A 21637-nucleotide genomic window follows, 5' to 3' on the forward strand; every position below is an offset into this window, starting at 1 on the left:
CCAGAGTGTGGGGGTGGGGGGGAGAGAGGACTTGGGGCTCTGACCACCAGGTGGGGTGGGGCCTTTGGGTACAGGCATAATTTGACTTCTGTTTGGGGCAGGGGACAGGGCCTGGCTGGACTCAGGCCAGCTCCACATGCTAGGGCCCAGGGAGGGAATGCCACCTCCACCACGGGCCACACCTCAGCAGGCCACCCAGCCTGTCTGGGTTGTGGGGACAGGGGTGCAACCAAAAATTATAACTCAAAGAGGAGGGCTCATCTTAAAAAGTTTGAAAACCACTCAGAATGCAGGCAGGGGATAGCTAGGAGCTATATGCAAGCAGAGGGTAGTTCAGGATGGAGGCAGGGAGGTAGCTAGAAGCTGTGTGTTTTAGCCCCATGGGGGACACCGGGGCTCCAGGCTTCAGCTCCTGACATCAGCCCCACGGGGGGCACCGGGGCTTGAGGCTTCAGCCATGGGGCCTTGCACCCCCGGCCCCAAATGGCTCACAGACCTCCAGGGGGCGATAGACTCCCGGTTGAGGACCACTGCATTATAGGAATGGTGAGTCTACTCTAACTTGTACTGAAGTTCAATTAAGATCCTTGCAATCCTCAGGATCCAGGGGAGAAAATGGGAGACAACCAACACATTTGTTCCAATCACACTGTGAATGTAATCTTAATTTATATATGCCTCAGTGACATTTAAATATCAATTTGATTAGATAACCAATTTACCTGATAGGTTTCAGAGTAACAGCCAGGTTGGTCTGTATTCGCAAAAAGAAAAGGAGTACTTGTGGCACCTCAGAGACTAACCAATTTATTTGAGCATGAGCTTTCGTGAGCTACAGCTCACTTTGTCGGATGCATACTGTGGAAAGTGTAGATCTTTTTATACACACAAAGCATGAAAAAATACCTCCCCCCACCCCACTCTCCTGCTGCTAATAGCTTATCTAAAGTGACCACTCTCCTTACAATGTGTATGATAATCAAGGTCGGCCATTTCCCGCACAAATCCAGGGTTTCACAAGAACGTCTTAGGGGTGGGAGGTGGGAAAAAACAAGGGGAAATAGGTTACCTTGCATAATGACTTAGCCACTCCCAGTCTCTATTCAAGCCTAAGTTAATTGTATCCAATTTGCAAATGAATTCCAATTCAACAATTTCTCGCTGGAGTCTGGATTTGAAGTTTTTTTGTTGTAATATCGCAACTTTCATGTCTGTAATCGCGTGACCAGAGAGATTGAAGTGTTCTCCGACTGGTTTATGAATGTTATAATTCTTGACATCTGATTTGTGTCCATTTATTCTTTTACGTAGAGACTGTCCAGTTTGACCAATGTACATGGCAGAGGGGCATTGCTGGCACATGATGGCATATATCACATTGGTGGATGTGCAGGTGAACAAGCCTCTGATAGTGTGGCTGATGTTATTAGGCCCTGTGATGGTGTCCCCTGAATAGATATGTGGGCGCAGTTGGCAACGGGCTTTGTTGCAAGGATAGGTTCCTGGGTTAGTGGTTCTGTTGTGTGGTATGTGGTTGTTGGTGAATATTTGCTTCAAGTTGGGGGGCTGTCTGTAGGCAAGGACTGGCCTGTCTCTCTCACAAATCTTGGGAGACAGGCCAGTCCTTGCCTACAGACAGCCCCCCAACCTGAAGCAAATAACATCAGCTACACTATCAGAGGCTCGTTCACCTGCACATCCACCAATGTGATATATGCCATCATGTGCCAGCAAGGCCCCTCTGCATGTACATTGGTCAAACTGGACAGTCTCTACGTAAAAGAATAAATGGACACAAATCAGATGTCAAGAATTATAACATTCATAAACCAGTCGGAGAACACTTCAATCTCTCTGGTCACACGATAACAGACATGAAAGTTGCGACATTACAACAAAAAAACTTCAAATCCAGACTCCAGCGAGAAACTGTTGAATTGGAATTCATTTGCAAATTGGATACAATTAACTTAGGCTTGAATAGAGACTGGGAGTGGCTAAGTCATTATGCAAGGTAACCTATTTCCCCTTGTTTTTTCCTACCTTCCCCCCCCCCCCCGACGTTCTTGTTAAACCCTGGATTTGTGCTGGAAATGGCCGACCTTGATTATCATACACATTGTAAGGAGAGTGATCACTTTAGATAAGCTATTAGCAGCAGGAGAGTGGGGTGAGGGGAGGTATTTTTTCATGCTTTGTGTGTATATAAAAAGATCTTCTACACTTTCCACAGTATGCATCCGATGAAGTGAGCTGTAGCTCACAAAAGCTCATGCTCAAATAAATTGGTTAGTCGCTAAGGTGCCACAAGTACTCCTTTTCTTTTTGCAATTTACCTGAGATGTTTTTCTGGAGGACTGCAGAGTGATTTGAGGTTTTGGGCTGTTTTTTGTTGTTGTTCTTGTTTTTAAATGTTAGCTCCCATTAGTCTCCCTCCACTCCAGTGAGTGTACTTATTGCTATCCTTACACTGAGGGTATGTCATCTGTGATGAGCCAGGCTTTGTGTCTTCTCCTCAGTGTAGGGTGACCAGATGTCCTGATTTTATAGGGACAGTCCCAATTTTTGGGTCTTTTTCTTATATAGGCTCCTATTACTCCTCACCCCCATCCCGATTTTTCACATTTGCTGTCTGGGCACCCTACCTCAGTGCAACGTGCATCCTTTCTGTTGCTATGATGCTTTTGGCACCTACTTTATCAACAAATTTTCTGTTGCTGTAGCCAGCTCTCTCCTTCCCATAATAACCTGAGTTATAATGGTAAGAGGAAAATTCACACCATGACACTCCATTCCCTGCTCCATCTGTCTAGAAGATTCAGAAGTGTACACACACATACACACACCCACCCACCCACCCCTTTAGATAATTCTACTTGTGGGTGGGAATTTGGAGAGCTACCGACTCATCCTCAGAGGACCTGAACTTCCATAAAATTATATGAACCTTTCCATTCACTTTTAAAGGCAGATTTGAATATGTTCCTGATGTGCCCATGGACCTGATGGCTGCACCCATTCACCAACATTTAGTGAAAATATATGGTTGCTTCTACAATGGCTCCCAAACACACTGCTAGGGATGGAAACATGTACTTAACCTATTGCCAGATGACTAAACATACCAACCAGAGGTGGATAGGCTGGGGCAACACACTAATAAGAATTCCAGTTGCTTGGAAAGGGAAAGTTACTTTCATGGAGTTACTTTCATGGTCCTTCCCTTAACCCTGGTTGAAGGCTCCATCTTTCATATCAGCTTATGAGCTGCTGCTGGGGGAAAAGGCTGTCTGTCCTACTGTAGCCCTCCTCCTGCTCTTGTTTGTGGCATACTTGTAAATAGCTGCCTCTGCTGCTGCTCATTCCACTTGCAACAGCAGCATGCAATTGACTTGACTTGACAGTGTCCCTGCAAGGCACAGAATTTTGATTAGCAGATGTGAAACTCACTAGAAACTTGTGGTCATCACTCTACTTTTGCCAACTTGAAGCAAACACAGAAGCAGAGACACATGCTATTTTATCTTCCTGGTTTATGTATGATTCACAAACTTACGGGCTACCAACTTTTTTTTTTTTAAATGAAAACTAAGGGCTCAGTCCTTAGGAGCTGAGCTCAGCACATCTGAGGAATATGGAGGGGGAAGAGGTGACATTATAACATCTTTCCATCACCCCTTGTTGGTGCATCAGACGCAGATTGGGGCCACTTCAGGCCTTGGATAAATTAGAGCTCCAGGGTTGCCAGCCCAGGATGACTGGAGTAAAATCCTGGTTCCTCCTATGCTTAAGTGGGGAGTGTGAAACGCCATGCTGGGGGAATCCTCAGCTGCCTCCTTAAGGCAGTTTTAAGTCCTCTTTATACTGATGGAGCTTAAAACAAGCCACCTTCTGCCATCCCCAAAGCTCATCTTACCTACAGCATGTCATCATAATGAGTCTTTTTAAGCCCACTTGCTCAACTCTCTTCACTCACCCATTTACACATCCCATATCTTTCTCACGTGGAGTCATTTTCCACCCATACCAACAAAAAATAATACACGTGCAAACACTTAAAAAAACCACAAAGAGTGAGAACTGTCATTATCCTATTCTCAAGTAAAACCATCTGCGCTCTAAAAACTAGGGTGGAGGGAAACCTCTTGTTGCCCCCCTGTAGCGTAGTCAGCAGTCCTCTTCAGGAGAGCTTAACCTAGCCCAGGATCTAAGAAGACCATGACTGGTGACAAAAGGCACCACAGGCTGTGTAAGTGTGGGAGTTAGAGAACACTCAAGCACCATCTAAACAAGTGAAAAGGAGTGTAAAAATAGAACTATTTTAAAGAATCACACAGTTAAAATGCTATTGGAAACATTTGGAACTCTAGAAATGGCACCTTCTCCAATATTACCTGGAACTGTTTATTTCAGTTTCAGTTAAAACAAGTACATTAGGTTGGTTTTGCTCCAAACACTTTCCTGCATTATTTGCAAACATATACTACAGCCTTTTCCTAACTCATAAAACCAGACAGTGAAACAGACTAGAAACAAACCAGTCTTCTACTTCTAAACAGAGGGAAATATAAAAGGTAAATAGCATGAAGAGTTTCAAACAAATTAGATTTTAAAACTGGTGGTTTTAATAAACTAAGGTGTTGATTAGTAATGCATAAATTTTATCTTAAGTATCCTAGCAGTCTGAAAATACTATGAAATCAAATGCTAAGTCTCAATACAATATGCTACATAAGGCTCTAATTCTGCAATTGACTACACAGGCAAACTCCTGAACCCATAAGAAGCCCCATTAAAATCAGTGGAGCTTCATGTAAATGCAAAGTCTGCCCACACAAGCCATCTATAATACTAGAACCTAAATTCTTATTTTTCCTCATTAGGTTTCTTAGAAGGAACATTTTAATAGTTTGATGTTTACTTTTAATCTTTGTTCTTGCCATTTTAATTCCCATGTCGCGATACCATATATTAAGTAGCAAGCATTGCTTTTACTGGTTAACGATATAGTTGTCAGGTTTCAGAGTAACAGCCGTGTTAGTCTGTATTCGCAAAAAGAAAAGGAGTACTTGTGGCACCTTAGAGACTAACCAATTTATTTGAGCATGAGCTTTCGTGAGCTACAGCTCACTTCATCGAATGCATACCGTGGAAACTGCAGAAGACATTATATACACATAGAGACCATGAAACAATACCTCCTCCCACCCCACTGTCCTGCTGGTAATAGCTTATCTAAAGTGATCATCAAGTTAGGCCATTTCCAGCACAAATCCAGGTTTTCTCACCCTCCGCCCCCCCCCCCCCCCCAAACTCACTCTCCTGCTGGTAATAGCCCATCCAAATATAGTTGTTTATGCTTACTTCATTACGGAATGAAATCAAACAAACTATTAACACAAGATGTCCAAGCTAGTAGTTCAGTTAAATTATACTTTGAATCACATTACAGTACAATCCCCAACAACTGTTTACAAATTCCAAACTGCATAAATGTGTTTTAGGGATTTTTACTTTTCTGTTTTTGAAACTGAATCATGTATTAACTGTGATTTATAATATAATTTATTTTGTAGTCATAAAATATGGAAATACTTACTGGATCCTTTTCTGGATTGCATACTTTAACCCAGAGAAAGTGGTCTAGAAGCCAGTCTATGGGCTTATCTTTGTAGAACATTAAAAAGAATTCTACTATGAGTGGTAAATCTTTAGTCCTAAACAACTTTCCTGAAAACAAAATAAAAGAAATCACACATTTCAGTCATATTTAGTCCTGTTGCATATCACTACAGCCCATGTTTTCTTCCTGCATCCAAACACATAGGGTAGAACCCAGACCTTACTGAACTTAACAGAAGTTTTACCATTAGAATCACAGAACCATAGGACCACAAGGGTCATGTAGTTTAATCCCCCTGCCAAGATGCAAAATTTGTTGTGATTAAACCATCCAAGACAGATGGCTATCCAGCCTCCTTTTGAAGCCTATCCAGCCTCCAGTGAAGGAGCTTCCACGATTTTCCTCAATATGTTTGTTGGAACCTCCCATGGTGGGGGAACCTCCCATCAGTGGGGTCAGGCTTTCACCCATAAATTGTGTCTAAACAAGGAAAGAGCATGATTTAAACAAAAACAAAACAAAACAAAACAATTCATCTCCTGTTTACTAATCCCATATGAAACATCTGTTAGCACGTACTGTAGATGCAGTTAAACACCTTTAAAATTGTGTTAAGTGTTGGAGTCGATGCTAGATGGGAATACAGCGCTTGCAGGATTAGGCCTGATCTACATGTTCCAGCCTTATCTTTGCTGGCAGTGTTGGATCATATTAAAGAAGTTCTGTATTAAAATCACAAATGAGTTTGATTCCCCATAGTTTAAATTCCAGGGTATTACTAATTAAGAGGTCTCTTGGTTTTTGGTACTGTTTCTCTCCCTCTATGTGTGAAACTTGCAAGCTGCTAATTGCGTTAGTACATTTGAAGACAGAGTCTGTTCTCAAAGCAATTCACAGAGAGAGAGAGACTCAAAGCAATACTTTAACAACAGAAACAGCACCCAGAGACTCCCCGCCCTTTTGTTGTATTAACAATTGTGATTAAAATAGAGATAGAGGATGTATGTGGATGGATGCTTGGTGTGGGTAATAACTGAATGATTAAGGAGGTGCCAGCCTAAGAATCCAGTGTCCATCGGCTGAAGAAGGCGTCAAGTGGAAATAACCAGAGGACCCCCGGAGGGCAGACTGGAATCCACCCAACAGCCTCAAGAATGGGAGAACCAAAGAACAAGATAACATCCAGCAGCATGGAGCCGTCAGGAATGTGCCATCTGCTGATTGATTCAGCAACAGCATGATGAAGCAATTCCCATAGACTGGCATAGGAAGAAATTCCTATAAAAATGGACTCTAGAAAGTGAGAACTTTGGGGTCTGATTCTGCAAACCAACTTCCAGGAGCATCAGATGAGCATCTGACAAGGCCCTGCTCCCTCCTCATGTCCAGGCCACCTGGCCAGTGGCTTGGCATGAGCAACTCTAAGGCTGGTAACTATGATAACAACCTTGCAGAACCTGTGTGTGTGTGTGTGTGTGTATGAATGAATGTGTGAATAAATATGAAATTGAGTGGAATGTTATAACTATAACTAACTGCTTACTATGATTCTTTCTGTATTCACAATAAATGTGGTATTTTGCCTTTTTCCCTTTAATAAGATCCTGCTGGTTTTTAATTTATTGGTATAACAGCAGCGGCATGTGGTGTATGTGTAGCTACAATCCACAGGGAAAAGCAGGCTGCATCCACACTGCTGTGTGTAGCTGCATGCCACAGTAAAAGGCTCTGGGGCTGTAGGGAAAGACTCCAGCAGCTCCCCAATGCTGGAACCATTACCTACTGCAGGTTGCTGCTGGAGCCTCTCCTGCTCAGGGAAAGGCTCTGGCAATGGAAAGAACCTGCTTGGGAATGTATTAAACAGTGTAGAGTACATACCCTGAGGTTCAGGCGTGTCTTAACTCTCTTCACCTAAGCAGTGCCTCACCATCTATGCTGCTATCTATATCCATGCTAGGGGAGTGTACAGTGTATGTTGCTATCAGATAGTCATAGCCAAAGTTGAACCAGTTTAGCTAAAGGTGTAATCTTAAATGGATTTAGTTAAACTGGTCCAACTGTGTGTGTGGAGACTCATCTCAGTTTAACCCACAACACCTTCACTCCCAGCCCCAGCCAATGTCTCATTTCCCTGCTTTGCAGGATAGCTGAAGGCTGCTAAATGGAACAGGGAAGCATCCTGCATAGACATTTCCCTCCTATATGGCCCAACCATAGATTTGTCTACAAGTTTGCTTCCTCTGCACAACATTCAGGAGCAGAATGCAGTTCAATATGTTTGTTGAAACAAAATCCGTTTTGAATTACCCATTGTTCGTATTTCTAGACTGTTAAACTTGAGAATGTTGTTTGCTCATAATATGTATATTTTGTGATTACTCACCATGTTGTCAGATAGTTCAGTTATACTAACAGTTATTAAAGCAAAACAAACAACTCCTAATTTATGATGACTTAGCTGATTTAATGCACAAACTCAAGGGGCACTAACAACCAATGGGCCAAGTTTTACCTTTGGATGAGTATGCATAGCTCCCACTGACAATGAGTCAAAGTCCACTGACTTGAAATCAATTGGAGCGAAAGGCAGAATACGGCTCATTGACATTTTGGCAATCTTACCCACTTAAAATTACTTCTAGAGCATCATTCTGGTTGTGCCATAACAAGGATACACAGCTTCTAAAAATTTTAGGAAAAATTTAAAATAGATTTGCAAAGGGGCTGCATTTTATTTTTAATCTTGAATTTTTAGGAATTGCTATGTGATCATCAACTGACATATAGAAACCTTTGCATGTTGAAGTATACATGTGTAAAAGGGGAACGCTCACCACCAGTGCTGCAAAGGGGTCAGGCAGGAGTGCACCAGGTGGTCACATCTTTTCATTACAGTTATGTCCTTCAGCTTCCCCAAAGGCTTTTGCCTTAATATGGGGACTTTGGGGATTTGGGCCCTTGAACAGTCAGGGTCTTCCCCAGATGGACTCTCTGTCAAGATAAAGCCTTTTGTTGATCTCCTGGTTTTTGGGAATGGGTTAGGTATCTAGGCCCACCCTCTCTACCAAGCTCTGATTCAGGGCTCGATGATGGGCAGCTATGTTCTGCACCTTGGGGTGCTATGCAGCTGCACCCCCACCACCCCTGGGACCACTTCCTACCCACGTTTCCCATCTCTCAACAGAGTAAGTTACACAATTGCAAATAAAGGCTCTATCCATCCCAATAAGCATCTTTGGAAGCCTGCCACACCTACAATTATTGTGCAAATTGTCAGTCTTGGAGGAAGGGGCTGACTCCTGGGTCCAGTTAAGTGTGTAGACAGTTAAAAAGGAGCTGGGAACATGGCAGGACCTCTTTTCCCTGTGGGAATGAATACAATGTGACTGGATCTTGGGTTAATAGGATCCTGCACTATAAGGATAATGCCTACAGGCTCAGTGCCATACAGCATGGACAGTGAGAGACTCTGAACATAGATTGGGAGTCTTACATGGTTGTAGCATTTCCTAGAGAATCAGGGATGTTTTGGGATTAGCCCTTCCAGGGTTTGAAACACAATTCCATGTAAAATTTACATTAGTAGTGCACCTCTGAGTTTGAGCTGTATGCCAATGATCCTGCAGAAGCTGCAACACTTACCAATAAATCCAAGCTGAGAGAATTCAAGAATCATCCACTCATCAGATGGCTGTTTAAGAGCAAAGTTTTTTATTTTCTGAATGTACTGAGGTTTTGCTACAATATCATCTTCTAGCTGAAAAAAAGAACAGTGAAACTGATGTTTTCCTTGCTTACAGAGAGGAGGTTATCTTAATACGTATACATTATATATTTTGTTTTATTGCTGTCAAGTATGTGACTGGGATGTGCCAGACTCTAGCACATGATAGTGATTTCTCTAGTCTTCTCAAAAGAGCCCCATCTCAGAATCACACAAATACTTGTTTTACAGTAGTACCCATAACATGCTAAGCACTTTCCAGATATTCAAGAAAGCATGAGTCCCTGTCTTAAGAGCTCTAAGGGAAAATCTAAGGATAAATAGACAAACAGACAGAGGTTAAGGTAAGGGAAACAATAACATTTTATATAAAAATAATCTCCATTCATTGTAAGAAGCATGGTAGAAGTGACTCTTTAAGAGAGACTTCTAATGTGAATGGTGTAGAGCTTTTGCAGATGAGCTTGCAGGGAGGTTGTACCATGTATGGGGCTGCATGGGAGAGGACATGGAGGCAATTGTGTGATAAGCTAACAAACAGCTGGACATGGCAGGGGAATACTAGTGGAGCAAGAAGAGAGGTGTTGCAAAGCTCAATAAGGGGCAGAATCAGAGCTTTAAAACTGGTGCAAAGAAGCTTAAATTAGATGCAAGGGTGGATGGGTCGCCTCTTTACAGAAGAGAGTGGCATGATCAACTTGATGGCAAGGAAAAAGACTTTAGCAGCTGCAATTTGTATGGTTTTATGGGGACAAAGTGTGCATTTGGGAGGCCAGAGAGAGCTATTGCAGTTGTTGAGGCAGAATATAATGAATACCAGAATGAGAGATTTGGCTGTAGTGATGCAAATAAAATGATGGAACTTTGAATTGTTGGGGAGGAAGAATTAGCAGGACTTGTATAGAGACTGGATTTGTGGGACAAGGAAAGGGGAAGGGAAAATAACCCTGAGATGACAGAAATTATGGTGTGTCAAGAGTGAAAGAAGGTTGGTGGTTGGGAACGGAAGATTAGGAGTCTCCTTTGACCACGTCATCAGTTTAAACTGATTATAAGACATCAAAGAGGAGATGCCAGAGATAAAATGAGATGCAGGAGTCAATGTAAGGAGCAGTTATTCAGTGGAGAAACAGATTTTTCAGAGATCACACCTGAAAACATATGAGCTGGTGAGATTATCTAGAGGCAGTGCATTAAGTGAGAATGGCTAGGAGACAAGGACAGAGCATTGGGGAAACCTCCAGAGAGAGGAGAAAAGGAGAACCCACCAAGAGAGATATGGACAGAACTATCAAAGGCGGGAAGAAGAGCAAGGGAGGACATTATCTCAAAAACCCAATCAGCATCAGATGTCAAGAAGAAGAAGAAGAAAGCTGACAACATCAAAAATCAGCAGAGAAGATGAAGATAAGTAGAGGTCCCGAAATATGGCCACGAAGAGATCATTAAAGACTTCAATGAGAGCAATTAAAGTAGCAGAGAAAGCAGAAGTCAGTTTGGAACGGATCTAAGATGAAGTTTCATAGAGTCTAAAGCCTGATAGGACCATTGGATCAGCTAGTCTGACCTCCTGTATATTCACAGGCAATTAAATTTCACCCATTTACCCTTGTATTGAGACTTTAACTTGTATTTGGCTAAAACATAACTTCCAGACAGGCATCCAGTCTTGATCTGAAGATGTCGAGAGATGGAGAATCTACCACTTTCCTTGGTAGTTTGTTCCAGGGGGTTAATCACCTTTACTGTTAAAAATGTGTCTAACTTCTACCTTGAATGTGTCAGTTTCCAGCCACTGGTTCTTGTTATGACTTTGTTATGATGTTGAAGGAAAGAAAGTCAATGCAATGGTTGTGCAGTGCTTGATCAGGAAGTTTAGCAATGAATGGGAGGCGCGTGTGGAATTGTATAATCTAGTTGTCAGGATTGACACCTGAGAGCCTAGCAGAACACAAGACTACAGGCGTTATCTTCCTTTATTCATCATGACAGGTTTCAGAGTAACAGCCGTGTTAGTCTGTATTCGCAAAAAGAAAAGGAGAACTTGTGGCACCTTAGAGACTAACCAATTTATTTGAGCATGAGTTTTCGTGAGCTACAGCTCACTTCATCAGATGCATACCGTGGAAACTGCAGCAGACTTTATATATACACAGAGAATATGAAACAATACCTCCTCCCACCCCACTGTCCTGCTGGTAATAGCTTATCTAAAGTAATCTTCAGGTTAGGCCATTTCCAGCACAAATCCAGGTTTTCTCACCCTCCACCCCCCCACACAAATTCACTCTCCTGCTGGTGATAGCCCATCCAAAGTGACAACTCTTTACACAATGTGCATGATAATCAAGTTAGGCCATTTCCTGCACAAATCCAGGTTCTCTCACTCCCTCACCCCCCTCCAAAAACCCACCCCCATACACACACAAACTCACTCTCCTGCTGGTAATAGCTCATCCAAACTGACCACTCTCCAAGTTTAAATCCAAGTTAAACCAGAACATCTGGGGGGGGGGGTAGGAAAAAACAAGAGGAAATAGGCTACCTTGCATAATGACTTAGCCACTCCCATTCATAAACCAGTCGGAGAACACTTCAATCTCTCTGGTCACGCAATCACAGACATGAAGGTCGCTATCTTAAAACAAAAAAACTTCAAATCCAGACTCCAGCGAGAAACTGCTGAATTGGAATTCATTTGCAAATTGGATACTATTAATTTAGGCTTAAATAGAGACTGGGATGAGCTATTACCAGCAGGAGAGTGAGTTTGTGTGTGTATGGGGGTGGGTTTTTGGAGGGGGGTGAGGGAGTGAGAGAACCTGGATTTGTGCAGGAAATGGCCTAACTTGATTATCATGCACATTGTGTAAAGAGTTGTCACTTTGGATGGGCTATCACCAGCAGGAGAGTGAATTTGTGTGGGGGGGTGGAGGGTGAGAAAACCTGGATTTGTGCTGGAAATGGCCTAACCTGAAGATTACTTTAGATAAGCTATTACCAGCAGGACAGTGGGGTGGGAGGAGGTATTGTTTCATATTCTCTGTGTATATATAAAGTCTGCTGCAGTTTCCACGGTATGCATCTGATGAAGTGAGCTGTAGCTCACGAAAGCTCATGCTCAAATAAATTGGTTAGTCTCTAAGGTGCCACAAGTACTCCTTTTCTTTATTCATCAGTACTTCATAGATTAAAAGAGGCACTTTCATATGAGTGAGGTTGTTATTAAAATTTGGTTTTCAACTAAGGAAACCAGAAAATGAGAAAATAAAAAAAAGCAGCAAAATAAAATGGAAAATGGCAGTTGTTCAGATTTCAAACATTTTAGTAAAGCATTATTTCACTTTTTCAGACTATTTAAAATATTTATTTGCATTTGTGACACATGGCCAGAAAGGGTTAAGCAGCTTGCAGGCTAATAGACCCCAATTCAACCTTTAGGGAGATATTGGTAGATAATGCCTCTGTTTCTGTGTGTTTACATATATATTGTTAGCGGTTAACAATGTAATCGAGCAGTCCCTGTCTATGCTGTATTCTATTAATTCAGAGATCAAAAGGAAACATTAACATTTAAATGAACTGTAAACACAGTGATATCACTGTATTCATCTGTCTTTGAAATGTATAGCAAATCACCTGCGAATGGTGGAAGACAGGCAATTGCCTTCTGTTAATCCCTGTAGCTAATTACCGATGATGCTTAGGAAATAGGTCTACTTCAAAGTCTCCATGATTGCCTATTGTTCGCCTAAGGACTTCAAGCTGTCAAAAGAAGGCCTGGAACTCTATAAAGATATCTTGGGTCCTGATTCTTTTTATCTCCGATCAGCTTGATGCTTCATGCAGAGGAAACTTGGGTTGTAAGACTGATATCCAGTCCCATTTGGATCACCCTGAATATGAACACTGGACGATAACCTATGGACTAATTCTGAAAGAACTCTTTGCAACTACAAAGCTCACCATTTCTACTATGAATCTGATCTAAGAACTGTACTCATGTCTGTATGTATACTGATCGTTTAACCAATACTTACTCACTCTCTTCTTTTTAAATAAATTTTAGTTTAGTTAATAAGGATTGGCTGTAAGCGTGTATTTAGGTAAGATCTGGAATACTGATTAACCTGGCAAGTAATGTGTCCAATCCTTTGGGATTGGTAGAACTTTCTTATATGATGAATAAGATTTTCAGTAATCCTCATCATATTTGACTTGGGTGTCTGGGTGGAGGCCTAAGGTTGGGTTGCTTTAAGGGAACTGTGTTGTTGGCTTCTGGGTAACCAGTGAGGTATTATAGAAGCTGTTTTGTGCTGGTTTGGTAAATCTAAGTATTGGAATATCCACCAGTTTTGGGGATTGTCTGCCTCATTCTTTGCAGTTCACCCTGAGTAACTCCAGTGTGGCTCCCTGGGGCCCTGATCACAGCATTTTAAACCACTATTCAACAAATATGCAAACACCGTTTACTTGAAACGTCTTGTTCTAGCATGCCCCAATGTGATCAGAACATTCAGTTATCTCATTCAAGTAAGAGACCCCCTCCTTTTTTGAAAAAAAAAGCATAAACAACAAGGAAAGCTGCAGGTTTAAAAAACGCTTAAAGATGACACCATTTAGGAGATCTTCCAAACAGAGGGGTTGATCCAAAGCCCACTGAAGTAAATGAAGAGAGTCTTATTGACTTCAAAGATCTTTAGGTCAGGACTCAAACAGCATTAAAAAAGCAAATTTAAAATCCCAGTCCACTCAAGTGCTTACTGACAATGTAGTGAAAAATGTAACTATTAAAATAATACAGGAAATACATATTTTCCCTTAAGACCTGATCATAGATGACTTTTGATACGTTTTTCTTGCTGTTTTCACTGAACTGCCTTATTGTACACTTTTCTCCCAATTTATCTTAGTTTTATTATCTTTTGTAATTTGTCTACCCAAGATCTCTTTCAATTAATTGGGCTGAGATTAAGATCATCCCTACTGATTTCCACTAATATTAAGTCAAAATGGCACTATATGTGAAAGAAAGCATATAGCATCAAATACAGTAAAAAAAATCTTAAATTCATCAAAACGGTACCATAGAATCTCTATGGATAGAAATTCCATGCTTGAATAATAGGAGTACAGCTGTAGGAATATACTACCAATCACTTAACCAGGATGGTGATGGTGAATGTGAAATGCTCAGGGAGATTAGAGAGGTTACAAAAACAGAAAACCCACAAACAAGGGAGGATTTATCACCTCAGAACATGTCACCTCAGGAAAGGATGCACAGATAAAATTTCTGGACACCATTAATGACTGCTTCTTGTAGCGGCTAGTCCTGGAACCCACCAGGGCAAAGGCAATTCTTGATTTAGTCCTAAGCAGTGTACAGGATCTGGTCCAAGAGTTGAACTGCTTGGTAATAGTAACCATAAAGTAATTAAATTTGACATGCAGTAGAAGGAAAATGTCAAATAAACCCACCCCAGTATCATTTAAATTTCAAAAAGGCAAGTTAAGTTAAAGAGAAATTAGAAGTAACAGTCAAAAGTGTGGAATGGATGCAAGCTGCATGGCAACTTTTTAAAAACACCAAAATAGGGGCTCAAACTAAATGCATACCTCAAATTATTAAAAAAAAACAAAACAGTAAGACCACCAAGAAAATGCCACCATGGCTTAACAACAGAGTAAAAGAGGTGGTTAGAGGCAAAAAGATGACATTTAAAAATTGGAAGCCAAATCCTACCGAGGAAAATAGAAGAGAGCATAAACTCTGGCAAGTCAAGTGTAAAAGTATAATTAGGGAGGCCAAAAAAGAATTTGTAGAGCAGCTAGTAAAAGACACAAAAATTAACGGCAATTTTTTAAAAAAGTAAATCAGAAGCACAAAGGCTGCCAAACAATCATTCGGGCCACTGAACAATCAAGGTGCTAAAGTAGCACTCAAGAATGTTGCGGAGAAGCTAAATTAATTCTTTGCATTGATCTTCACTGAAAAGGATCTGAGTTAGAATCCCACACCTGAGCCATTCTTTTTAGGTGACAGATGTGAGGAACTGTCCCAGATTGAGGTGTCAATAGAGGAGGTTTTGGAACAAACTGATAAACAGTAATATGTCACCAGGACCAGGTCGTATTCACCCAAGAGTTCTGAAGGAACTCAAATATGAAATAACATATCACAGTTTGTAGTTCTGCAACCTATCACTTAAATCAATCTTTGTAACAGATTACTGAAGAATAGTTTATGTAACATCAATTTTTTTAAAAGCCTCCAGCAGCAATCCTGGTAATTACACGCCAGTAGGCCTAACTTCAGCATCAGGCAAATTGTTTGAAATGATAGTAAAGAACAGAATTATCAGACACATAGATGAGCACTACATGTAAGGGAAGAGTCAACTCAGCTTTTGTAAACAGAAATCTTGCCTCACCAATCTATTAGAATCCCTTGAGGATAACAACAAACACACGGACAAGGGTGATCCAGTGGATATAATGTATTTGGACTTTCAGAAAGCCTTTGACAAGATCCCTCACCAAAGTCTCTTAAGCAAAGTAAACAGTCATGGGATAAAAGAGAAGGTTCTCTCACAGATTTCACAAAACTGGGTGACTGGGCAACAAAACAGCAGATGAAATTCTGTGTTGATAAATACGAAGTAATGCACATTGGAAAACATAATCCCAAATATACATACAAAATGATGGGTTCTAACTTAGCTGTTAACACTCAAGAAAGATCTTGGAGTCATTGAGTAGATGTTTCAGGAGAACTAGCCACAAAGTGCAGCGGCTGTCAAAAAGCTAACAATGTTAGGAACCATTAGGAAAAGGATACATAATAAAACACCTTGAATACTGTGTGCAGTTCTGGTTGCCCCATCTCAAAAAGGATATATTAGAATTGGAAAAGGTACAGAGAAGGGCAACAAATACGATTAGGGGTATGGAACAGCTTCCACAGGAGGAGAGATTAAAAAATCTGAGACTGTTCAGTTTAGAAAACAGAGGACGAAGGGGGGAATATAATAGAGGTCGATAAAGTCATGAATGATGTAGAGACAGTAATAAGGAAGTGTTATTTACCCTTTTATGTAACACAAGGACCAGGGTTCACCCAATGAAATCAATAGGCAGCAGATTTACAACAAACACAGGGAAATACTTCTTCACACAACACACAGTCAACATGGTAACTCGTTGCCAGAAGATTTTATGAAGGCCAAAAATATAACTGGGTTCATAAAAGAATTATACAAGTTCACAGAGGATAGAGCCCTCAATGACTATTAGGCAAGATGGTCAGGAACACAACCTCATGCTCTGGGTGTCTCTAAGCCTCCAACTGCCAGAAGCTGGGAATAGATGACAGGGTATGGACCACTCAGTAAAATTGCCCTGTTATGTTCATTCCCTCTGAACCATCTGGCACTGGCCACTGTCAGAAGAGAGGATACTGGGTTAGATGGACCATTAGTCTGACCCAGTATGGCCATTCTTATGTTCTTATTAAGTTAATGGCAGTCAATAAGAAAAAATTGTGAAATGGCAGGTTTGCTACAGATACTAGAGTGGCAAAGCACCTCAAAAAAGTAAGGCTGAGTATATAACAAATTCTGAATGAAGATGGTGAAAGCTGCTGTCATATTTAATGTTTTCGTTTAAGTTCCCATGAGGATTGATAGAAAGCACTTTCCAACAACTGTAGTAATTGAACTACTCAAAGATGCTTTCAGCTTTGGAAATACATAATTACCTAAGTATAAAACAACTCTAAATGGACATGAGAAAAAAACTACATCTCCTCCTAGGTATGGAGAAATTTGATTGCCTGCTTTTATGGATGACTTACAATCCTATTATCCTTGCTCTGGCATTAATACAAGTGTCTCAAGAGGCTCTAGTGTACTGCAAAAAAGTTGAGCAGTTACAGTGAAAATGACAATTGTTTCTAAACATCTCTCAATCTTTTACTGATTAACAAAGACATTACCAAGTATAAAGAGAGCGGAGCTGAAGATACAGTAGCTGATCACGTACAAAAACTTAAAGTAGAAGAGATGACTGAATAAATGTTAGGTCTCGTTATCTTTTTCCAAATATTTATTTGTGATAAGTGCACTTCACAAAGCAGCTCACTTAGACCCCAGTTCAGCAAAGACCTTATATTTAAATGATTTGCTGAATTGGGGCTTTAGCTGGCATGTGATAGTAAGTGAATTGTAGATACACAATTACGTAACTTTATTGTCTTTTCAACTTTAGAAGTTCATATAAGTTATTTACCAAAATGATACTATTTCTGAGAAAACAGTAAAATAAACTCTCAGTTTTAAGATTTCCCTAAAATACTAAACATACCCAAGAAGTAAAACAAAAGCATCTGAAAAAATGTCACCAAACCTCAATTTTAATCTAAAATGTTTATGTTACAGTATGGTAAGTAATGGGCTCAGGAAAAGAATTTTTAAGCTTTTTCTTCATGTTGTTATGGAGCTTCCAAATAGTGGCCTAGAGTATTCCCATTAGATCCATGCGTGCAGGGGGTCCTCAACTGCCACTGTAGCACCCATTTCATCCCCCTTGTCTGAAGCCTCTCTGTACAAGTCAGGGTCTGTGCTGGGGAAAGATCCAGAGACTGGACAGACCAAGGGAAGGAGTGGCAGGCTGGGAAAGGGCCGAGAGGAAGGGCATCATTTCCCTTCTAGTCCTCCAGAAAAGTGCTATAGGCACCACCACAACCTAGGTTCTGGGTATATGCCATGAGGCAGCCCTTAAGATGTCTCAGATAAGGTAAACAACATTTAATTATTCTTAAAGGAAACTGGAAATTCATAATAACCATCCCTATGCAAGCACCAATATTTCTGGTATTGTTACAATCTTCCCCAATCACACCAACACAAATCGTAGAATTATAGAAGATTAGGGTTGGAAGAGACCCCAGGAGGTCATCTAGTCCAACCCCCTGCTCAATGAAGGACCAACCCCAACTAAATCATCCCAGCCAGGGCTTGGTCAAGATGGGCCTTAAAAACCTCTAAGGATGGAGATTCCACCACCTCGCTAGGTAACTCATTCCAGTGGTTCACCACCCTCCTAGTGAAATAGTTTTTCCTAATATGCAATCTAGACCTCCCCCACTGCAACTTGAGACTATTGCTCCTTGTTCTGTCATCTGCCACCACTGAGAACAGCCTAGATCCATCCTCTTTGGAAGCCCCCTTCAGGTAGTTGAAGGCTGCTAGCAAATCCCCCCTCACTCTTCTCTTCTGCAGACTAAATAAGACCAGTTCCCTCAGCCTCTCCTCGTAAGTCATGTGTTCCAGTCCCCTAATCATTTTTGTTGCCCTCCACTGGACTCTCTCCAATTTGTCCACATCTTTTCTGTAGTGTGGGGCCCAAAACTGGACGCAATACTCCAGATGTGGCCCCATCAGTGCCGAATAGAGGGGAATAATCACTTCCCTCAATCTGCTGGCAATGCTCCTACTAATGCAGCCCAATATACCATTAGCCTTCTTGGCAACAAGGGCACACTGTTGACTCATATCCAGCTTCTCATCCACTGTAATCCCCAGGTCCTTTTCTGCAGAACTGCTTCTTAGCCAGTCAGTCCCCAGCCTGTAGCGGTGCATGGGATTCTTCCGTCCTAAGTGCAGGACTCTGCACTTGTCCTTGTTGAGCCTTATCAGATTTCTTTTGGCCCAATCCTCCAATTTGTCTAGGTCACTCTGGACCCTGTCCCTACCCTCCAGCGTATCTACCTCTCCCCACAGCTTAGTGTCATCTGCTAAAAGTACAGAGCACTTTGTTTGGAGACATTGTTAATTTCTGGACAGCCATCCTCTCCCTGGCTGTGTCTAAGGTGCATTAGAGACTTGGGTAACATTTTCAGGAGTGTGCAAGTGACATAGGCAGCTCAATCCCATTTTCAAACATGACTTAGATGGTTAGGAGTCTATGTCTCATTAACTTGCACTGATACTTTAGCTCCTAAGCACATAGGTGCTGGAACTAGGGGTTGGGAGGGGGTGCTGTAGCATCCCTTGACTTGAAGTGGTTTCCATCATATACAGGGTTTACAGTTTGGTTCAATGGCTCTCAGCACCCCCACTATATGAATGGTTCCAGCACCCCTGCCTAAGCAGGTCAATCATGTTTGAAGATTGGGCTTAGGCTCTTAAGTAGAACTGGTCAAAAATTTTCGGATGGAACATTTTTCCACCAGAAAATGCTGCTTTATCAAAAATCAACATATTCTCCAGGAATGAGTCTTTTTTGACAAAATTCTGATGGAAACCTGCCTGCCAAGGGTTACCAAAACACGCCTGGTTTCCTGACAGCTCCCCTGTCTGGCTCCTCAGGAGCCCATTGGTGTGCTAACATGGAACCAGAAGCCTGGAAGCTCTGGAAGCTCCCAACTCCGTAGCAGCCTGGGCTTCCTCACTCCAGGGCAGCCTGCAAAGTGGGCTGCTGAAGAATCAGGGATTTCAGGGTCCCAAAGCTCCTCATTAGCCTGGGAACTCTGGCTCCCAGGATCCCCAAGTTGTGCAGTTCCTCACCTGGCAGGTTGTTGGGGTTCTGGGCAGCCTTGGAAACATTTCTAAAAACATTGAAATGAAATGGCCAAGTAAAAATTCCCATTCTGTGCGTAATGTCTACATCTCATTTTTCATTCTTTTTCAAAACAATTTTTTTTGAAGTTTCAGTATTTCCTGCAGAACAGGATTTTCCATCTTTGGACAGTTCTACTCCTAAATCACTTTGAAAGTTTTACCTTTATCCAGTAGCAGTTCCAGAAAAGAGGAGAAGGAGCCCTTCTATGTGCCCCATCCTGCTGCTGACCACCTGGGAGAACCCTTCCATGCAGAACCCTAGGATCCATCATGGGATTGGGAAAGCCTCACTCCTTATTCCAGTTCTCTTCCCACCTGAATGGAATTTCTGGATGCTCTCCTCTCCAGTGAAACCCATGGTAAACATTAAATGAGGTAAAGATGCTTTCTACCTGGTATTCTTTCCTGGTTTCATATCTCTTCCCCCACACATCACCACCATTATTTTTAGCTAGTTTATTGTTTCTCTCAGACAGCTGTTGGGAAATCTTCTAGATGGTTACAGTGCAGTGCATTCTTTTCATTGTAGACTGCTAATCAGCCATATGTCTTGACTTGTTCTGAAGTTAAGCCCAGATTTATGTGGATCCAACCGCCCACACGTTCTGGGGAAGTTGTGGGTCTGGATTTTGCAGTTCAGCATACACACATCCCAGTTTGTTTTAATGAAATGAACTAGTTCATATTTTTCCCATTTTGAAAAAATCCTTTGAGAGATTTTGGCCAGCTATGACCTGAGTTGTCACCTGGATCTGTAACCACACTGTCTGTTTATACTACAAGCAAAAACTCATTAAAAACAGATTCCCCTAACCTGGCCAGAAAGTTGTTTGATGGTTCAATTAGTTTGCAAGTCTGTCATTCAGCCCTGCGAATATCAGAAAGGTACAAATGAAACTACCATTTTAGATCAAATAATACCAAGTTGTAAGATGAATACCTATGAAAATATGGAGACTCATGCTTACAAATGATGTGAGCAAATATACTGAAAAACACAGGAGACTTACCTTCATGGTGTAGTTCAACAGTAATTAAACTGCCAATACTAAAAATCAGCACATTTTATTTATTGATTTACAGCTGGTTATTGATAATGTGAACATACCTGTAAATAAAATGTTCCCTTAGGTTGTGCATATAGCATTAAAAAGCTATAATCCAAATTCTGTTTAGTTCTCCACCTAAACATAAACAACACATTCTGTTAAACTTTCTCTGGATTTCTCAATGGAGTCATCAACATAATACTGGCATTAGAACACTGTAGTTATGCAGTCTATACTAGCAACTACTCCCACTCACTATTAAATGGATCAGAGGAAAGCTAGTAAAAAAAAGTGTCTGATTCAAAATAAACTCAGTTTTAGAATTTCCTCTATGCACTGCACATAAACCAATTTACACATTTCAGGTGAACTAAACCACTCTTCTTGTTTTGTTATAAATAGTACCAGTCAACATACAGTTATAATTTATTGAGATTTCACCATGCAGTAAAATAGAGTGCTTTTATGAGTCAACACAGAAGCAGGTCAACAAACTTAATTGTTATATTTAATAGTAAAATGTAAATTTTCCTCTACAAAGCAAACCATCTCATTTTACTATCAATAAAGTTGATATTTGTTAATCTGCAACAAGACTTTAAAGAAGCAGATTTATAAA

The 21637-nt window shown here is 41.1% G+C and overlaps 1 protein-coding gene across 11 annotated transcripts in view; it reads right to left on the reverse strand.

Annotated features, from left to right (window-relative positions):
• Positions 1-21637, reverse strand: part of MGAT4D (MGAT4 family member D) — a 124325-nt gene that overhangs the window by 18133 nt on the left and 84555 nt on the right. For all 11 annotated transcript variants that reach the window (XM_077815282.1, XM_077815275.1, XM_077815277.1 and 8 more), the window contains 3 exons: positions 21078-21153; positions 9266-9380; positions 5600-5730 (listed from right to left, as the gene is read on the reverse strand). In XM_077815282.1, coding sequence (XP_077671408.1) covers positions 5600-5730; positions 9266-9380; positions 21078-21153 — 322 coding nt within the window. The remainder of the gene's footprint in view (positions 1-5599; positions 5731-9265; positions 9381-21077; positions 21154-21637) is intronic.

Source organism: Eretmochelys imbricata, chromosome 4, assembly GCF_965152235.1.
Source record: "Eretmochelys imbricata isolate rEreImb1 chromosome 4, rEreImb1.hap1, whole genome shotgun sequence".
In the NCBI taxonomy this organism is placed as follows: Eukaryota; Metazoa; Chordata; order Testudines; family Cheloniidae; genus Eretmochelys; species Eretmochelys imbricata.